General features: G+C 48.2%; 1 protein-coding gene and 1 pseudogene across 1 annotated transcript; both read left to right on the top strand.

Moving 5' to 3' along the window:
- Positions 1–763: 763 nt before the first annotated feature.
- Positions 764–11,475, top strand: ZNF544 (zinc finger protein 544). Its single transcript, XM_027097370.1, is given in 7 exon segments — positions 764–871; positions 3,494–3,585; positions 4,885–5,011; positions 5,299–5,382; positions 9,058–10,975; positions 10,977–10,994; positions 10,996–11,475. Coding segments are annotated over 6 exon segments (2,244 nt in total). The 5' UTR covers positions 764–871; positions 3,494–3,552; the 3' UTR covers positions 11,060–11,475.
- A 638-nt stretch (positions 11,476–12,113) lies between these two features.
- Positions 12,114–12,744, top strand: LOC113615218 (60S ribosomal protein L32 pseudogene; annotated as a pseudogene).
- The last annotated feature ends 6,119 nt before the right edge of the window (positions 12,745–18,863 follow it).

Below are 18,863 nucleotides of genomic sequence, written 5' to 3'. Positions count from 1 at the left end.
GGCAGATTACCAGGTCTGTGGGTCTTAGCCCCACAAACAATGGCCAGACCACATATAACAGAACTCTTTTACCCACAGTCTCTATTTTTTGCCCCTGTCCCACTTACGACCCACCAGAGAAAGCCAGATAAGCTCCCCCGAGCAATCACATAGGATGACCCACTACTAGTTAGCCGGCCTCCAACTTCCATACTCCACACTCAGGATACACCTGAGGCCATTTCTGTTTGTTGCTGTCAAGCTTTCCCTCTCCTGTGCCGGCCTTTGAGCCTTTGCCAAACGCAAAGACTGTGGTGGACTCCCCTGCTCTAGCGGGCTCTGAAAAAACGTCTTCTGTGGTCCTCATCAGGTGGTCTCCCTTTACTTCCACGGCAGGTCTGGCCGTTGCAAACGCCCACGAGGAAAGCACGAAGCCGTGCACGGTTCAGACACGAACGTCGCGCCCTCGACCTGTGTCGCAGACGCCCATGAGGAGAATCAGAGTCGTCCATTAATTCGGGACCGAGGGGCAGAGCTAAAGGGAGCAACATTCTCAGCCACAACCCGAGCTGTCGTAAAAGATAAAAAGTTGGGTCGCCGACGCCCAGACACCAAAGGCCTCGACGCTGCCGCTGCCGCTGCCGCCGCCGCCCGGAGCAACAGCCGCAGCAGCAGCTGGAAAAATTGCCACTGAAGCGAGAAAAACGGCCGCCAGCCCACGGCCTTCTGGGACTTGTAGTTCGTTGCGCCGAGCGCGCACTTCCGCCACCCACCGGAAGTGCCCCCATTACCCGCGAGCGCAGGTGAGCCTGGCCCGGGAACCCGCCTGGGGGGTCAGCTGTACCCGCGAGGCCACCCCAGCCCCAGAAGGTGGACACGTTTTCTTCCACTGGTACGTGGACTTTCAATTTAACTTGAAGAGAAAGCGTATGTTGTCCAGATGAACAAAGAATTAGGGGCAGTCCTGGCAGAGCAAATGGCATTGGGCGAACTCCGGACCAGGGTGTTGGCCCGTGTTGGTTGTGTTTGATGATGCCCCAAGTTAAGGGCTCGGTGTGAGAGGGGGCTTGGTGTGAGAGAGGGCTGTATAGTGGTGTGGAGAGCAGGGACCCAAATTCCGTTGTGCGTGAGGGCTGGGGTTTGGATTACAGAGCCTCAGTAAGTAGAAGCATCAGGCGGTGGATAATTCAGTGCAAGGGATAGTGCCAAGGGAGTAGAAAGAATGAGGAGGACTCTGACTTTCCATGTCTAGTGAGGAGCCAGGATGGAGGCCGCAGTGCAAGAGATGAGGAACTGTGGTCACTCTCAGCTGTGTTGAGTCCAGGAGTCTTGTCAATGATAGAGTTAATCCATAGTTGATCTAAGAAAGAAACGGAACTTTAAAAAAAATTATTTGTTTTATTTATTTTTGGCTGCACTGGGTCTTCGTTGCTGTGCACAGGCTTACTCTAGTTGCAGCGAGCGGGGGCCACTCTTCGTTGTGGTGTGTGGGCTTCTCACTGGGATGGCTTTTCTTGTTGCAGAGCACAGGCTCTAGGTGCATGCTTCAGTAGTTGTGGCACGCAGTCTCAGTAGTTGTGGTTCGCAGGCTCTAGAGCGCAGGTTCGGTAGTTGTGGAGCACACACGGGCTTAGTTGCTCCACAGCATGTGGGATCTTCCTGGACCAGGGCTCGAACCGGTGTCCGCTGCATTGGCAGGCGGATTCTTAACCACTGTGCCACCAGGGAAGCCGAGAAATGGAACATTTTATTCAAGCGAACCTGAGGATTATAACTCAGGAAATAGTCTTTCAGAAAGCTCTGAGGACTGTTCCACCCTAGAGATCAAAGCACAGTTATATACCTTTTTGAGACAAAGGGTCATATATCAAATGATGAGTTGACAGTTTATGTAATCCAGAGCTGCAGTACAAAGCCAGTAGTGGGTCACTGTGACCCCTTACAAAGAAGGAACTTTGTCTCCTAAGGAGATAGGGTTAATGCAGATACAGGATACACACTAAATGGGAGGGAAGAGACCCAAACAAGCAGAGAAAAAGTTTATGTTTAAATTTTTCTTGTCTTGCCATAAAATATGAATTTTATTTCATCAAGTCTTTAGAGACATGGCTGGATGTGGAGGAGGGAATGGCAGTGACAGGGAACTTGGGAGGGAGGTCTAGGCTGGACATAAAGCCTGGGGCAGCCCTTGAAACCCCACCCCCTCACAGGCAGGGAAAGAGGAAACTAGAAAAGGAAGGAGAAAGAGAGCCCTCTAGAAAGAGGGACCCCTGCCAGACCAGCCCCCTCCTGGGTCCAGCATGAGGAAAAGAAGGGGAGTTTTATGTCCAGCTATAACCAATATAATTAAATCTGCTGTGCCCCTACTGTGTGTCAGCACAATGTTAAGCAATTATAAATGCAGCTCACATAATCATCACAGCAGCACCACAAGGCAGGTGCTCTTCTCCCGGATGTCTACAGATGAGGCTCAGAGAGGTTAAGGAGGCCTGTTCAGAGTCCTACAGAGGCACGTGGTGGAACTAGGACTTCGAAAGCAGGCAGTCTGGCTGCGGAGGGGAGGTGTTCCCAGCCCTCACCCTAGGGTGTCTCCAGACTAGGAAGAAGAGGATCAGAGGGTGGAAATGGACACGGGTAGTAGGAGATTGCCCGTGGCTGGATGGGAATGTCAGAACAAGGTAGCATCATATAGAGTCTTCAGCAGCCTTCTTAGGTGTGGTGAACATCTGTGTGTGTGCATGGTGTGGGTGTGCTTTTGGTACAGGCAGGGTGAGAGGGAGTCAAACATAGGGAAGGGTTTGGGGCAAGATTCGGGAGGATTTTTGCCTGGCTGTCTCAGTGGGGCTGTCACGTGACTACAGCCAAGATACTAGATGGGCAGAGTATGGGAAGCAACGACAGTGTTAAGCAAAGCAGGGGATAATAGGTGTGGCCCACGGGCAGTGGGGCAGCACCCAGCAGCTCCAGAAGGATGATACCCACCTCTCAGAGTGCCCTTAGCTGTCCTCCTGGTGATTTTCATATCCTCCTTGTCCCCATACCCCACCTCCGTTTTTAGAAACCAGCTGATGTTTCATTGGGATATTTTTTAATTGTACGATTAATTGTTTTGACACTGCCTCCACTTCTCCCTATTTAGTATCTTGAAATAAGAGGAAATACTGGTCCCTCCTTTATTTGAGTGTTGAAGGACTGCTGTGTATCTTTGGGCTCATGGTTCAGACACCGCAGCACGTGCCTCAAGGCATTTACCTTGAGCCTGGGGGTAGCCCAGGCCCGGACCCAGGCAGACTGGCCCTCTCCACAACTGGAAAGCTGGCTCGGCCACCTCAGCTGACCTCAGAGCCTTGAACAGGGAGAACACGTGATCAGAGCTCCGCCTCTCTGCCCCTCACTCCCCAAGGGATGGTCCTCAGCTGGCATTGGCCACCCTCTCCTTTGGGGATGGGAATGGACTCAGGAGTGTGGAGATACTTAGGTGGGGCTGAATCCCTAATTGTTCCCCCAACCCCAGCCCTGCCTTCTGAGGACCTCTGCCCTCTTCAGGACAGCTTCTCCAGGTATGAGGAGGAAATGGAGGCATATCCTCAGCAGATCCTGTCTCAGGTGAGTTGGGGACCTTCGCTTTCATTGCCTTAGTCTCCTTGGCTGTAAAATGTGTCCAAGGATAGCACCCAACTCCTCAGGCCAGCACACACGAGAGTTCTGTAACGCTGCCCTATGCCTTGGGGTGAAGTCTACAGGCTCCCTGCGTGAACAAGCCAGGAACTCCACAAACCTGGTTCCCTGGGCCAGGTCTCTGCCTCAGACTTTTTATTTGTGGTTTTTGCTCAGTGGGCCCTTGAGGGCAGGCAGAGCTGAGCCTCCATAAACATGCAGGCACTCTGGGCCCATTGATCCTCACTGAGACCACTCAGGAGGGCAGCTGAGAGTGTCCCCATAAAGAGCCACAGTCACCCTTAGATGGCTCACGGTGCAGCACACGGCGGGTGGGGGCGGGTCCCTGACCTCCTTCAGGGTCCCAGCATCATACACTTGCCTGTGCTTCCTGGGTGCCAGGGGTCAGTTGCACTCATGTCCTGTGAGACTCCCCGGTGCAGGAGGCTGTCTTCATAGTCGCATCAGGGCAGCTCATGCCGAGAAGTTCAGGGACACGTCCAGGTGTCCAGCTAGCAAGTCATGAAGCAGAGAGGCCAACTTGGTCTACTTGGGCTGCTGTAACACAATACCACCCGCTGGGTGGCTTGGACAACAGCCATTTGTTTTCTCACAGTTCTGGAGGCTGGAAGTCTAAGATCAGGGTGCTAGCAGGGTTGGTTTCTGGTGAGGACTCTTTCTGGCTTTCAGATGGTGCCTTCTCTATGTCTCCACATAGCAGGGAGAGAGAGAGGCCTCTGGTTTCTCCTCCTCCTCTTGTAAGGACACCAGTCCCATCACATTAGAGCCCTGCCCTATGACCTCCATTAGCATTAATTCCGTAAAGGCCCTGTCTCCAGATAAGTCACATTGTGGGGTAGGACTTCAACATGCGGATTCATGGGGAAACAATTCAGCTCATGGCATTAGCCTTCTAAAAACACACCACAGCCCTGATTTGTCCCATGGGCCACTGTGTGCTGACCCCTGATCTAGAGCATCCTCTTTGACTGGCTTCCAATCTGTGATTTTGTAGAGAGGCTGGGGACGGGGATCTCCAAGAGGGGTCCCCGTTGTTTCCCAAAACAGAAAATCGGGATCACTGGTGTGACCAGTGGTAGATGAGATACCCAGGCAGAAATGAAAAGGCCATGGGCCTGAGTCTGGGTCTGATCTGAGCAAGGGGTTCTCCCTCCCCTGGACTGTCCTGTCCCCCCAACCTCCTCGTCGAGAAAGCAGGGTCCCATGGTAACACCAGTGATGTTTCAGCCACCTGTGAGCTTCAAGGACGTGGCTGTGACCTTCACATGGGAGGAGTGGGGACAGCTGGACCTGGCCCAGAGGATGCTGTACCGTGAGGTGACTCTGGAGACCTGCAGTCACCTGGTCTCCCTGGGTAAGGCAGGCACTGCCCATCGCAGGACCCAGAGTGCGGCTCAACTCAAGGGTGTGCCCAGGCTGGGCCAAAACGTGCTGGAAGTGGGTCCCTTTGAGATTTGGGTCCTGGTATTGCCGCTTACTCCATCTCCAGAGCAGATCTGTGGCTTGTCGTTCAGGGAGTGGGAAATCTCCTCGGGAGGATGCGGGGGCCCTCCTAGTCCATTCACGTCTGACCCCAGGGGCGAGGGCTGGGCCTGTCACCAAGCAGAAGACCAAGCCCTCTGTTTTTCCTCCGTTGACCAGGGCTTCTGCTTTCAAAACCGGATGTGATCGCCCGACTGGAGCAAGGGGAGGACCCATGGAGGGTGGAGCCGGGACCTCCCCGAGGTGAGAACAGGCCAGCGGCCCAATGGTTAAGGTCCAAGGAGCAGGGAGGCCATTTTGGGGGAGTTTGCTCAGGTGTTCTCTGCTGCCTCCTCGTGTCCAACAAGGCAGCTATGTTCTCATCCACATCAGCCTGTCTCTGTGCCCAGCCCACCCACAGAGAACACTTGTTGCTGTGGTCAGGACACGTCTCACACATGGGTTCATTTCTGTCCCCGTCTTCCTCTGGTCTTCACCCCTCTGCTGCCGCATCTCATTCCCATGTCCTCATGCCCCCTCTTCTCCTCCATCCTCTCATCCTGACTTCTACCCAGGGTGGAAGCTCCTCAGCCCTCCCCTTCAGGCTGGTCTTTGCTCTGCCATTTGGGTGATCGGCCGTCCTCCATGTTGGACGTTCCCATGTCTTCAAGATGATTCCAAAGTGTGGTAAAAACTTGTGCATCCAAGCCTTCCAGAAGGATTCCTACTAAATCTTCCTGGACCTCCTTTCCCACCTCCCCTCATCCCATAGGCCCACCTCCTACCCTGTGTGTCAGCCTAATTAGAATTATCTTTTTTTTTCTTTTTTTCTTTTAGAGCTGTATCAAAATACAGTTTACATACCATACAGTTCACCCATTTAAAGTATGCAAAGCCTCTTAGTATATTCGCAGTATGTGTATGCATCACCACAATCTATTTTAGAACATGTTCATCATACTGACTAATTGGGCTGCTTCTGATCTTTTGTTGTTTTGTTTTAATTCATAGACTTTATTTTCTTATTTATTTATTTATTTAGCTGTGCTGGGTCTTAGTGCGGCATGTAGGATCTTTAGTCACGGCATGAGAACTCTTAGTTGTGGCATATGGGATCTAGTCTGACCAGGGATCAAACCCCGGCCCCCTGCATTGGGAACACGGAGTCTTAGGCACTGGACCACCAGGAAAGTCCCCATTGATAGACTTTATTTTTTAGAGCAGTTTCATGCTTACAGAATGTACAGAGTTCCGTATACCACCCCACCCCACACAGTTTCCCCTATTATTAATGTCTTGCATTCTTCGGCACATTTGTTACAGTCAATGAACTTATATTGATAAATTGTTATCAACAGAGATCAACAGTTTACATTAGGTTCACTGTGGTGTTGTACGTTCTGTGGGTTTGGACAAATACATAATGTTATATATGCACCACTATAGTATCGTACAGAGTAGCTCCACTGCCCTAAAAATCCTCTGTGCTCCACCTATTCACCCTCCCTCCACCCTAACGCCTGGTAACCACTGATTATTTTACTGTCTCTGTAGTTTTACCTTTTCCAGAATATCCTATAGTTGGAATCATGCAGTACGTGTTCTTTGCTGAGTGGTTTCTTTCATTTAGCAATAAGCAACATGTTTGTCCTTTATACCACCTTGCCCTAGCCTGGAGGCGTTTAATTTATCTCATGTGTTCCTGCACCTTTTTACCCTGTTACTCTCTTGCCTGCAGCTTCTGTTATTTCTTACTTCTGAACTCTTACCTACTTTTACTTACCCTTGGTTCTCAAATGACATCATTCTGAATTTAGTTTACCAGCAATGTCTTTCTTCTCTTCTGTCATAGACGTTACTTTCTTGCTGACCCACACAATCTGTCTTCCTCATTTCAAGATCTTGGTGCAGATGCTACTGTAGAATTTTAACCTCCTTTGCCCAGTTTCCAACAGCCAGGCACATCTTGGACATATCTTAGCCACTCAAAGATTTCTTTCCTTTCCTCCTCCAAATACCCTTTCACTCCCCTTCATGGGGCTGTTGTTTCATTTGAAAAGTTCTCATCATCAGAGATTCCAAGTCAACACCCCAAAGGAACACAGCAGTGTCTTGGGAAGGAGAACAGTGCTGGTCGTGGGAGAGGTTGGGCATAGATAAGGACCTTCCCCATGAGGGAAAGAAGGTCTTTGTTGGGCAGAAGGGAAACGTCCTCCTGGAAGTCAAAGGATAGCCAGAGAGTGTAGGTCATACGTTGCCAAATGGAGGATACTTATCTCCTTGGCAGGCATAGGGAGAGAAGCATGGGACCCTGGGCAAAGGCCTTGATATTACTGGATGTGGGTGGCTACCTGACTGAAAAGGACAGTATGTGGACAAAGTGACAAGTAAAAAGGGAATCCTGGAGGACGCAGGCAAGGGTCCTGAGCTGGGAGCCTGTGGCACTCTTTGTTAAAGGCCCAGTATCTTCATCAGGCCGAGGAATCCCCTTTAGAGCCATAATAAGGGTGACGACATCAACAGTACCATGTATAGCAGTGCACCGTGTGCCAGACACTGTGTGAGGCTCACATGCTGATTCGTTTATGCCTCGAAGTAACCCTTGTTAGCTAAGCATTCGTATTCCTGGCTTACTGCCAAGGAAATCGAGCCTCAGAAGTCGCCAGCTGGTGGAGTCCACTTGTGGCCCAGTCTGGCCAAGCACCCTGCTTCAGGGGCCACAGCACTTTTCTGGGGAGTCTGTGACATCAATTCTGGAGTGGTTAAAGGGACTTTTATTTCTCTGTGGGCAGCCTGAAGTGATGGTAGAAATGGTGCATTAAGAATATTAAATTAGGGCTTCCCTGGTGGCGCAGTGGTTGAGAGTCCGCCTGCCGATGCAGGGGACACGGGTTCGTGCCCCAGTCAGGGAAGATCCCACATGCCGCGGAGCGGCTAGGCCCGTGAGCTGTGGCCGCTGAGCCTGCACGTCCGGAGCCTGTGCTCCGCAACGGGAGAGGCCGCAGTGGTGAGAGGCCCACGTACTGCAAAAAAAAAAAAAAAAAAAGAATATTAAATTAGTGTTGGTATTTGGGATCTCGTTTCAAGATCCAGCACCAGGAAATGGATAGACTAAGATTGTGGATCATAAGGTTGAGGCACATGTTAAGATCCTGTTTCCTGTGACTGCTATTACAGATTACCAACTTGGTGGCTTAAAACAACACAGATTGATTCTCCCACAGTTCTGGAGGCTACAAGTCCAAAATCAGTATCATTGAGTTAAAATCAAGGTGCAGCAGGGCCATGCTCCCTCCAGAGGCTCCAGTAGGGAATCCATTCCTTGTCTCTTCCAGGCTCTGGTGGCTGTGGGATTCCTTGGTCTGTGCCCACATCACTTTAGTCTTTAAGGCCAACACCTTCAGATCTCTTTGCTCTGTGTTCAGAATGCTTTCTGTGTGTATCAAATCTGCCTCTGCCTCCCTGATATAAGGACACTTGTGATAACATTTGGGGCTCATCCAGATAATCTCCCCATCTCAAATCCTTAATACATCTGTAAAGATCCTTTTTCCAAATAAGGTATCATGTTGACAGGTCCCAGCAAAGAGAATGTAGGTATCTGTTGTGGTGATTGAGGGCTTTATACCTTCAGACCCAAATTTTTTGTGTGAATTTCTCCTTTAAGCTTCACTCTTCCCTGCTTATTTTATTCCTCTGCTCCCTCTTTGGGGACCAGTCCTCCTGAGTCATCTCTTCATTACCTTTGCTTGCTTTTTTGTATTTTACCACTGATTTCCTCTTTGCTGAGCCATCCCTTCCTTTCACACCCTGCATGAAATTACAGTCCATGGATTAGAAACAAACCCAGAGATACCTCTCATACTTGGTGGTCTCCTTCATCCCACTCTCCCCTCCTAATGCTTCTCCAGTAATTCAGGCAATTTGGATTTCTTTCAGACTGGAAGACTACACTGGAAAATAAAGAGTCAGCTTCCGAAGAGGGTATTGCTGTGGAAGAGCCATCTCACCACATGGAAATGAAACACTGTGTACAGGAGGAGGGCCCCTGGTTGGTGTCATTAGGAGAAGTGCAGCATTGGAGGGACCAGCTAGGGAAGCACCAGGAGGACTCTCTGAGTCAAACAGTACTTACCTCAGAGAGACATTTTGCTCAAGGGGGTAGTTATCTGAGTCTAAGCCTTCTACCTCCAACATTACCCACAAGGACACATTTCCATAAGCTCAACTCACAGGTTAAAAGGTTGAAACAGAACTCGGTTTTCATTAATCATCAGAAAAACTGGGCTGATCTGAAGTCCTGTGAAGATCATGAAAGTGCTAGAGCCTTCTGTCAGAGCACTTACTTGAATAAAATTGCAAATGTTGAAACGGGAAATAAAAAACCTTATGATTATACTGTCAGTAGTGACTCTTTAAACTGTGGTACCTCCCTTCATTTTCTTACTAGAATTTTTTCAGCAGAGAATGGCAATGACAGTAAGGACGATGGAAACAGCATTAATCATAGCATGTCTCTGAATGAACACAAGCCAATGAATTTTGGAGAAAGTCAGTACGAGTGTGATGAATGCCTTGTACAAACCGAAATAAGTGATCCTGGAGAGGCACCATTCAGATGTGAGGAGGACTGTGGTGCCTTCCACGTGGCCTCATCTTTTCCTGACTGTGACATCATTCAGACTGGAAAGAAGTCATATGCATGTAATCAGTGTGCAAAATCTTTCAGCTGTTGCTCTAAGCTTGTTGTACACAAGAGAACACACACAGGAGAAAAGCCATATGAATGTACTCGGTGTGGGAAGTCTTTCAGCCAGAGCTATGACCTGGTTGTACACCAGAGAACTCACACTGGAGAAAAGCCCTATGAATGCAACCAGTGTGGGAAATCCTTTACCCAGAGTTCCAAACTTATTAGGCATCAACGAACTCACACTGGAGAAAAACCATATAAATGTCATGAATGTGGAAAATCTTTCAGGTGGAACTCTAACCTTACTGTTCATCAAAGAATTCATACTGGAGAGAAACCTTATGAATGTGCTCATTGTGGAAAGTCCTTCAGTCAAAGCTCTGACTTTGTTGCACATAAAAGGACTCACACTGGAGAGAAACCCTATGAATGTAACCAGTGTGGAAAATCTTTCATTCGAAGCACTCAGCTTATTAGGCATCTGCGAATTCACACTGGAGAGAAGCCATATAAATGCAATCAGTGTGACAAAGCCTTCACTGGGAGCTCTCACCTTATTGAACATCAGAGAACTCATACTGGAGAGAAACCGTTTGAATGTAATCAGTGTGGCAAAGGCTTCACTGGGAGCTCTCACCTTCTTTCACATCAGAGAATTCATTCTGGAGAGAAACCGTATGAGTGTAATGACTGTGGGAAAGCTTTTCGGCAGCGATCTCAGCTTGTTGTGCATCAGCGAACACATACTGGAGAGAAACCTTATGAATGCAGTCATTGTGGAAAAGCTTTCAGCCAGAGGTCTCCCCTCATTGTGCATCAGAGAATACACATTGGAGAGAAACCCTATCAGTGTAACATGTGTGCTAAAGCCTTCAGTCAGAGGTCACGCCTTATTGAACATAAGAGAACACATACTGGAGAAAAGCCCTATGAATGCATTGACTGTGGGAAAGCCTTCAATGATCGATCAACCCTTACAAAACACGAGAGAACACACACTGGGGAAAAACCCTATGAATGTAATCATTGTGAAAAGGCCTTTAGCCAGCGGTGTCAACTTACTAGGCATCAGAGAATCCATACTGGAGAGAAACCCTATGAATGTAATGAGTGTGGAAAAGCTTTCAGTTGTAGTACATCCCTTATTCAACATGAGAAAACCCATGGGAGAGAAACCCTATGAATAATCAAGATGGAAAAGCTCACTGCCAGACTTTCTTTACTAGACATCAGATGACCAAGGTATGATTCTCAGAGTGTAGTCTAATGACCATATACATCAGAACTGCTTGGAGTGTGTGTGTTGAAACTGCATATTACCAAGCTTACCCTCAGTTTACTATATCAGAATATCTAGCAGTAAAATCCAGGAGCCTGCAGTTTCCAAAAGGAGCACACGTGATTTGTATATATACTAAAATTTATATACTTCTGCATTTAGGTCATGAATATGACCACTGATGAAAAACATTCAGTCAGAGCTCTCGGCAGAAGTTAGAAAACAGAATGGAGCTGTACCCACCAGATAATCTTTTTAGTGCATACAGCCACGCAAACTCAACCAGACGTTGTCTCCACATTCATGGAGATGATGGGGAACCGAAAGATACTCTTTACACAGAGCCCCAAACACTCAACCTAAGAAGAAACATTGCATGAGGAAGTTGGTGTTTGGTAATGAAATTTGAAGCCAGCTATGTTCAGTGTAAACCAGCAATTAAAAACACAAATTGGGGAATTTTTTGGTGGTCCAATGGTTAGGACTTGGTCCTTTCACTGCCGGGGCCTGGGTTCTATCAACGGTCAGGGAACTAGGATCCCGCTGCATGGCATGGCAAAAATAAACAAACAAAAAACAAATCGAAGGAAAACTAATGATGGGAAGTCTTCTAAAATGATTTTTATTGGAATTAAAAGTAGACTCAATTTTTCAGGGACTCTGTCATGCTCTAACTTAAGTTTGTTGCTCAGGTTGACTAATCAAAAGAGTCAAGTGAAGTGAAAACAGGGCTCAAAACAGTATATACACAGAATGTTACAACATATAAAATCATGTGCACAGTTGGTTGGTTAAGAAGGTCAACTCGGCAGCATGTTCAAAAAAAGGCTAAAGTGTAAATCAGTGGTGAAGCAAGTGGGAGAGGCCATTATTGCAGGTTTGAGCAAGGTGAAAGCAGGTGAGAGCATCGCCTGGAGATGCAGAGTGGGAAAGGCTGTAGCTAGGAACTTGCAAAGAGGGAGCTGCAGGAGTGGAGGTCACAGCCCCCCTGTCAGAGCTGTAGACTGACAAGTGGGGCAGGAAAGCAGGGTTCATTGAAGGTCTGTCCGTGAAACTCCTAATTTGTTCTCCCCTCTCTTGCGTTAAGTATCTGGCCATGGGTAAGCAAAAAATATAGTAGAGAATGAATTATGTGCTATAAGAAAAAGTATGAGGTCCTCGGCGCTGCCTACGGAGGTGGCCGCCATCTCTTACTCAGCATCATGGCTGCCCTCAGACCCCTCGTGAAGCCCAAGATCGTCAAAAAGAGGACCAAGAAGTTCATCCAGCACCAGTCAGAGCAATATGTCAAAATTAAGTGGAACTGGCGGAAACCCAGAGGCATTGACAACAGGGTGCGCAGGAGATTCAAGGGCCAGATCTTGATGCCCAACATTGGTTATGGGAGCAACAAGAAAACAAAGCACATGCTGCCCAGCGGCTTCCAGAAGTTCCTGGTCCACAATGTCAAGGAGTTTGAAGTGCTGCTGACGTGCAACAAGGCTTACTGTGCTGAGATTGTGCACAACGCCTCCTCCAGGAACTGCAAAGCCATTGTAGAGAGAGCAGCCCAGCTGGCCATCAGAGTCACCAATCCCAACACCAGGCTGCGCAGCGAAGAAAATGAATAGACAGCTCGTGTGCACGTTTTGTTTAATAAAACCGTAAAATGGCCCCCCCAAAAAAAAAAGAAGTCTGAGGGACTAGGGAGTCTGGTGTATTACGCTCCAGAACAAGTGCTGCCTTATTTTGGCATTTCAAGGACATTCATCCTAACAGCTGGTTCTTACCCTTTTAATCCTAAAGCAAAGTGTGCCATTAAACCAGCCCCACCCATCTTTGGAGCTTCCCCTCTGTTTTTTGATAGCTTCTTCAATATCATGAGAGCTAGGGAGTGAATGATTAAGGAAGCCTCCAACATGAATGAAAAAATATCTGGGGCTTCCCTGGTGATTCTGTGGTTAAGAATCCGCCTGCCAGTGCAGGGAACACGAGTTTGAGCTCTGGTCCGGGAAGATCCCACATGCTGTAGAGCAGCTAAGCCCGTGTGCCACAACTACTGAGCCTGCACTCTAGAGCCCGTGAGCCACAACTACTGAAGCTCACATGCCTAGAGCCCATGACCCGCAACAAGAGAAGCCACTGCAATGAGGAGCCCCCGCTCGCCACAACTAGAGAAAGCCCAAGCACAGCAACAAAGACCCAACGCAGCCAAAAATAAATTAATTAATTAATAAAATAATTTTTTTAAAAAAATCTAAGATAAAACAGAAAAAAAAACTGCCAAAGAGAACAGATATTCAGGAGAAATAAATATTTTAAATGTTTTATTCTAGGAGTGAGTCAAGAAATAATTGCAAATGAAAAATAAATGCAAGATGCTCTTTTAAAAAGAATAGACTCCCTGAAATTAAAAGTAAGACTGTTGGGCCAAAAAGCAAAGAAAAGAAAGAAAGAAAAAGGGAAACTTCACCAGAGCTGAAACATCTTCAGATCATGGATAGATTCATGCAGCATGAGAAATTGAGAACACAATTAAGAAGACATCACAGACTGGGACTTCCCAGGTGGTGCAGTGGTTAAGAATCCGCCTGCCAATGCAGGCGACACAGGTTCGAGCCCTGGTCCGGAAAGATCCCTCATGCCATGGAGCAACTAAGCCCGTGCACCACAACTACTGAGCCTGCGCTCTAGAGCCCGGGAACCACAACTACTGAAGCCTGCGTGCCTAGAGCCTGTGCACCAGAACAAGAGAAGCCACCATGAGGAGCCCACGCGCCACAACAAAAAAGTAGCCCCTGCTTGCCACAACTAGAGAAAGCCCGCGCAGCAACAAAGACCCAAGACGGACACACACACACACACACACACACACACACACACACACACACATCACAGAAACTTCTGGAAAGAATTTTGAAAGTAGAAAAGGAATATTTTTTAAGAAAAAGGAATGTTTCTTCTAATTAAAAAAATCAGAGACTTCAAAGTAAGCAAATTGTTCGAGAAAATGTACAGATTGTACAAGACAATTGCAGTCCAAATGTGAAGCAAATGTTTTTAATATATATTTATTTACTTTTGGCTGCATTGGGTCTTCAATGCTGCACGTGGGCTTTATCTAGTTGCGGTGAGTGGGGGCCACTCTTCGTTGCGGTGCGTGGGCTTCTCATTGCCGTGGCTTCTCTTGTTGGGGAGCATGGGCTCTAGGCTCACGGGCTTCAGTAGTTCTGCCACTCGGGCTCAGTAGTTGTGGCTCTCGGGCTCTAGAGCTCAGGCTCAGTAGTTGTGGCGCATAAGCTTAGTTGCTCTGCGGCATGCGGGATCTTCCCAGACCAGGGCTTGAACCCGTGTCCCCTGCATTGGCAGGTGGATTCTTAACCACTGCGCAACCAGGAAAGCCCCTGAAGCAAACTTTAGAAAGGAGTATTCATTTGACCCTTGTGTTAATAATTCTTCCTAGAAGAGGCAGAGGACTCAGGAAATCGGAAAAAAGGAGGGGGAAATATAATCGTTGTTTTGATTGGCCCTTCACTGAACAGTGTTTGCATAGTTCTGATATAAAGAGTAGATACTGTTTATTTTTATTTTTCAATTTTAGGAAGAAACCCAGATCTGTGACAGAATAGATTTCATAATGGCAACAGAGTGGCGTGCCATTGTTCCCAGTCCTGTCACCAATAGTAATGGCACAGCCTGTGACTGTTACAAAGTAGAAAGGGGAAGAGAAGTAGAAAGGGGGGAATGTATCCCCGTATCATCATCTTAGGAAGCGGGCTTTTAAATACAATACTTTAGGTTACTTAGGAGACCAAAACTAGAGCTCAAAACAGTAATATGACAAAAAGTTGGAAGCAAATAGAAGAGCAACGACATGAGTCAAATCTAAATCCCTTATCAGAGCAGGAAGCCAGTAAGGTCTATAGACTGAAAGAATTGCAGAGGTGGCCTCAGAAAGAACCAGAATAGAAATGGCTAAAAGTGGTTGATGGGATTTGTGACTGTTGGGTAAGGTGGGGCATGAGACAGCTACTTTCCATTTTAAAACTTCTGTAATGTTTTATTCCCTGGTGGTACACTTCTTATTTGGGTAACAAATTATTTCAAATGTGTACCTAGGGCTTCCCTGGTGGCGCAGTGGTTGAGGGTCCGCCTGCCGATGCAGGGGTCACGGGTTCGTGCCCCGGTCTGGGAGGATCCCACATGCCGCGGGGTGGCTGGGCCCGTGGGCCATGGCCGCTGAGCCTGCGCGTCCGGAGCCTGTGCTCCGCAACGGGAGAGGCCACAGCAGTGAGAGGCCCGCGAACCGCAAAAAAAAAAAAAAAAAAAAATGTGTACCTATAGGTGAGCGAAACTACAGTGCATGAAGACATCTGCAGTTGATTTGGGGGTTATGTACATGTTTCCTTTTGATTCAGTGTCACTGTAAATTGGAGATTAAAGAAGCAAGAGCTTAAAGAAAAGATGTCAGGCTCTTCTGTTTTGCCAATCAGAGTTGATTCCAGGAGAGCAGGAAGGCTCCTTGGCTTCTTAGAATTCCTTGGAGTCCTTTTAAGGCTCTAAGACTTTATTTTCCAGAAGCCTTATCACCAGGAAGTCAGTGGGCCCCAGAGAGGTGCTGGTATCCTGGGACACCTGGGTGGACAAGACAGGTGTGTGAATTTGTATAACCACCAAATACTGAATGTACTCCCCCAAGGTCACTCTGGCAGTTACCTGGTATTTACTTTCCATAAGACCCTATAAGTAACGGCACACATGATTCATATGAGACTTGGAGTTTGAGACAGGGAATGCCTTCCTACAGTGGCGTGGACAGAACAGAGGGGACTTTGCTGCCTGGTTAGGCAGTTGGTCCTGCTGCTGGGACCAACCTTGTGTAGCTTTCAGAAGATGCTGGGGCCTGGGAGGAAGGACTTGTGCAATGGATCTAGCAAAGTGAGTGTTGTTTGACAATTCTTGTTGACCAAACACCTGAGAGACATTTCCATTCAGCAAGTCTTAAAATTAGCCTTGTTGGGTGAAGGCACTATTTAGGGACTCAGTACGGAAGATGCGTGTGATGCCGCAGCGCCCTCAAGTCCCTTCTTCCCAAGATGGGGACGCCACACAGGAGCATAGGGGTTATGGGTTCCTGGAGACCACACCTTGTGGGAATCACACAAGAAGGATGCATGTAGGGGGCTGGGGGGAATGGAAGACAGAAGTTGCTGTGTACACAGTGAGGGCTTCAGGCCCTGCTCTGAGAGGGTTCTACCCTTTCATAAATCGGAAACCGGAGGCTCTTAAGGACCCAAGAAGTGGGCTCATTTGAAATAGGAACCTGAGACCTTTCCGCCCAAATGATTCTCATACCCAGTGGTTCCAAATCAAAACGTGCATAAGACCCACCTGAAAGGAAGTGTTAGAATTACAGCTTATTGGACCCATCTTAACATGTTGTAAAGAGTAATCTCGGGCTTCCCTGGTGGCGCAGTGGTTGAAAGTCCGCCTGCCGATGCAGGGGACACGGGTTCGTGCCCTGGTCCGGGAAGATCCCACATGCCGCTGAGCGGCTGGGCCCGTGAGCCATGGCCACTGAGCCTGCGCGTCCGGAGCCCGTGCTCCACAATGGGAGAGGCCACAACAGTAAGAGGCCCGCGTACTGCAAAAAAAAAAAAAAAAAAAAAGAGTAATCTCAAAATTGTATATCCATATAACTATTTCCTCTTTGTTCGTTTCACTTACATTTGTGGCTTAATTTTTAGAAGACCTTAAACAGATACCACACCTGTGTTACATGTGACCCAGGGGCTCCTTTTAACAGAAATCCATTCTCCCTGCCCACTCCCACCCCCACTTTTTAAAACACAGATACCAAAATAATCATAATGTATATTTGATACAACCAGTAGTGAATCTATTGGTGGCCCACAAGACCACTCCCACATCTAGAGATTTTTCTAGAATTCATGGGGCTCAGCATCCAACTGTACTCACGGCTGAAATTTACGGCAGTGGTGTACTAAGGATACACAGTTGTTGGGACTTCCCTGGTGGTCCAGTGGGTAAGTCTCTGTGCTCCCAATGCAGGGGGACCAGGTTCGATCCCTGGTTGGGGAACTAGATCCCACATGCATGCTGCAACTAAGACTCCATGTGCCACAACTAAGAAGTCTGCGTGCCACAACTGGGAAAAAAAAATTCCGTATGCTGCAACTAAAGATCCCGCATACCGCAATGAAGATCCCATGTGCCTCAGCTAAGACCCAGTGCAGCCTAAATAAATAAATAAATATTTTTTAAAAAGATACACAGTTGTAGGACTTCCCCAGTGGTCCAGTGGTTAAGACTCCACGCTTCGACTGCAGGGGGCACGGGTTCAATCCCTGGCAGGGGAACTGAGATCCCACATGCCATGTGGCACAGCCAAAAAATTAAGAATAAAAATAAAGGATATGGGGCTTCCCTGGTGGCACAGTGGTTAAGAATCCGCCTGCCAATGCAGGGTACACGGGTTCAAGCCCTGGTTTGGGAAGATCCCACATGCCACAGAGCAACTAAGCCCGTGCGCCACAACTACTGAGCCTGCGAGCCACAACTACTGAAGCCCGTGCACTTATAGCCCATGCTCCTCAACAAGAGAATCCACCGTAAGACGCCTGCCCACCACAACAAAGAGTAGCCCCCACTCGCCGCTACTGGAGAAAGCCGGCGCGCAGCAACGAAGACCCAACACAGCCAAAAATAAAATAAATAAATTTATATATTAAAAAAACTTTACTTTAAATAAATAAATAAAAAAAAAACAAGAGCTGTTCCCAAGGAGAAGATAATAGACTCAACACCCCACCACCACCTCTCTACCCTCTGGAGGGCTGCTGCTAAGGGGAAGGCAATAGACCCTCCTGGGACCTCCTGGGTTCCTCCTGGGACCTCCTGGGTCCCTCCTGGGACCTTCTCTGCCCACGGAGAAAGGAATACCACCAGGAAATTTTGTTGGGCTCCCAGTAGAAGCCAGATTCGGTCTCCTGGAGGCTGCCTGACCCGTGGTTCCCACAGCCACGGTGAGTGGTGAGTGAACACATGCTCCTCCTGGCATCGCAGGCCTGGTGGGGTTGGGTCCTGGGTGTGGTTGCAGGGGAAATGCCCAGCAGATTGCAGAAAGGTGGTTGGACTGAAGCGGAGAGATGCAGCAGCAGCAAAGGGATGACAGGGATGGGAGTGAGTGCAGAAACCGCGCGCCCCTTGGAAGCCGGCTGCCCCATCCCCGCAGTGACCACAGTCGTTCACCCTTTTGTCATGTTTGTGGTTTGCTGTCTGTCTCTCCCCACTATACCAGCAGCCCCGTGGGGGCGGGCGAGTATCTCTGTTCTCTGCCTTGCTGTGCCTGGTTCCTAGCACACAGTACATGATCAAATTAAATATTTGTTCTGTTTCGACTGCATCCTGGTGAACATCGGCTTTTCCTTTCTTCTTTTCTAATAAACTTTTTAATGGACTCTAACAGAACCACAGATATGACCCTTCGCAAAGGGAATACCCCAAATCGAGAAACAGGACATGATCAACTCTCAGAACCCGCCTGTGCCCCCTCTGGGCCACTAGCCCCCTAAACCTATTCTATTAACAAAATCTTTAAACGTTCATGTAATTGTAAAGCATAGAAATATTTTAAGCACAACGGCACTATACGATCCACAGACAAGGAAAGCCCCAGGCCTCCTCCTGCGCCTTTCCAGCTGGTAAGAGCAGGCCCAGATTTCAACCCGGGCCGTGGCATTCCAGGTTGCAGACTGGCTTTCCGATGCCAGG

The sequence above is a fragment of the Aethalodelphis obliquidens genome, unplaced genomic scaffold (assembly GCF_003676395.1).
Source record: "Aethalodelphis obliquidens isolate GAN/ISIS:26980383/991018 unplaced genomic scaffold, ASM367639v1 scaffold113, whole genome shotgun sequence".
NCBI lineage: Eukaryota > Metazoa > Chordata > Mammalia > Artiodactyla > Delphinidae > Aethalodelphis > Aethalodelphis obliquidens.
The sequence above is the reverse complement of the archived record's forward strand: the minus strand, read 5'-3'. Positions and strand labels throughout refer to the sequence as shown.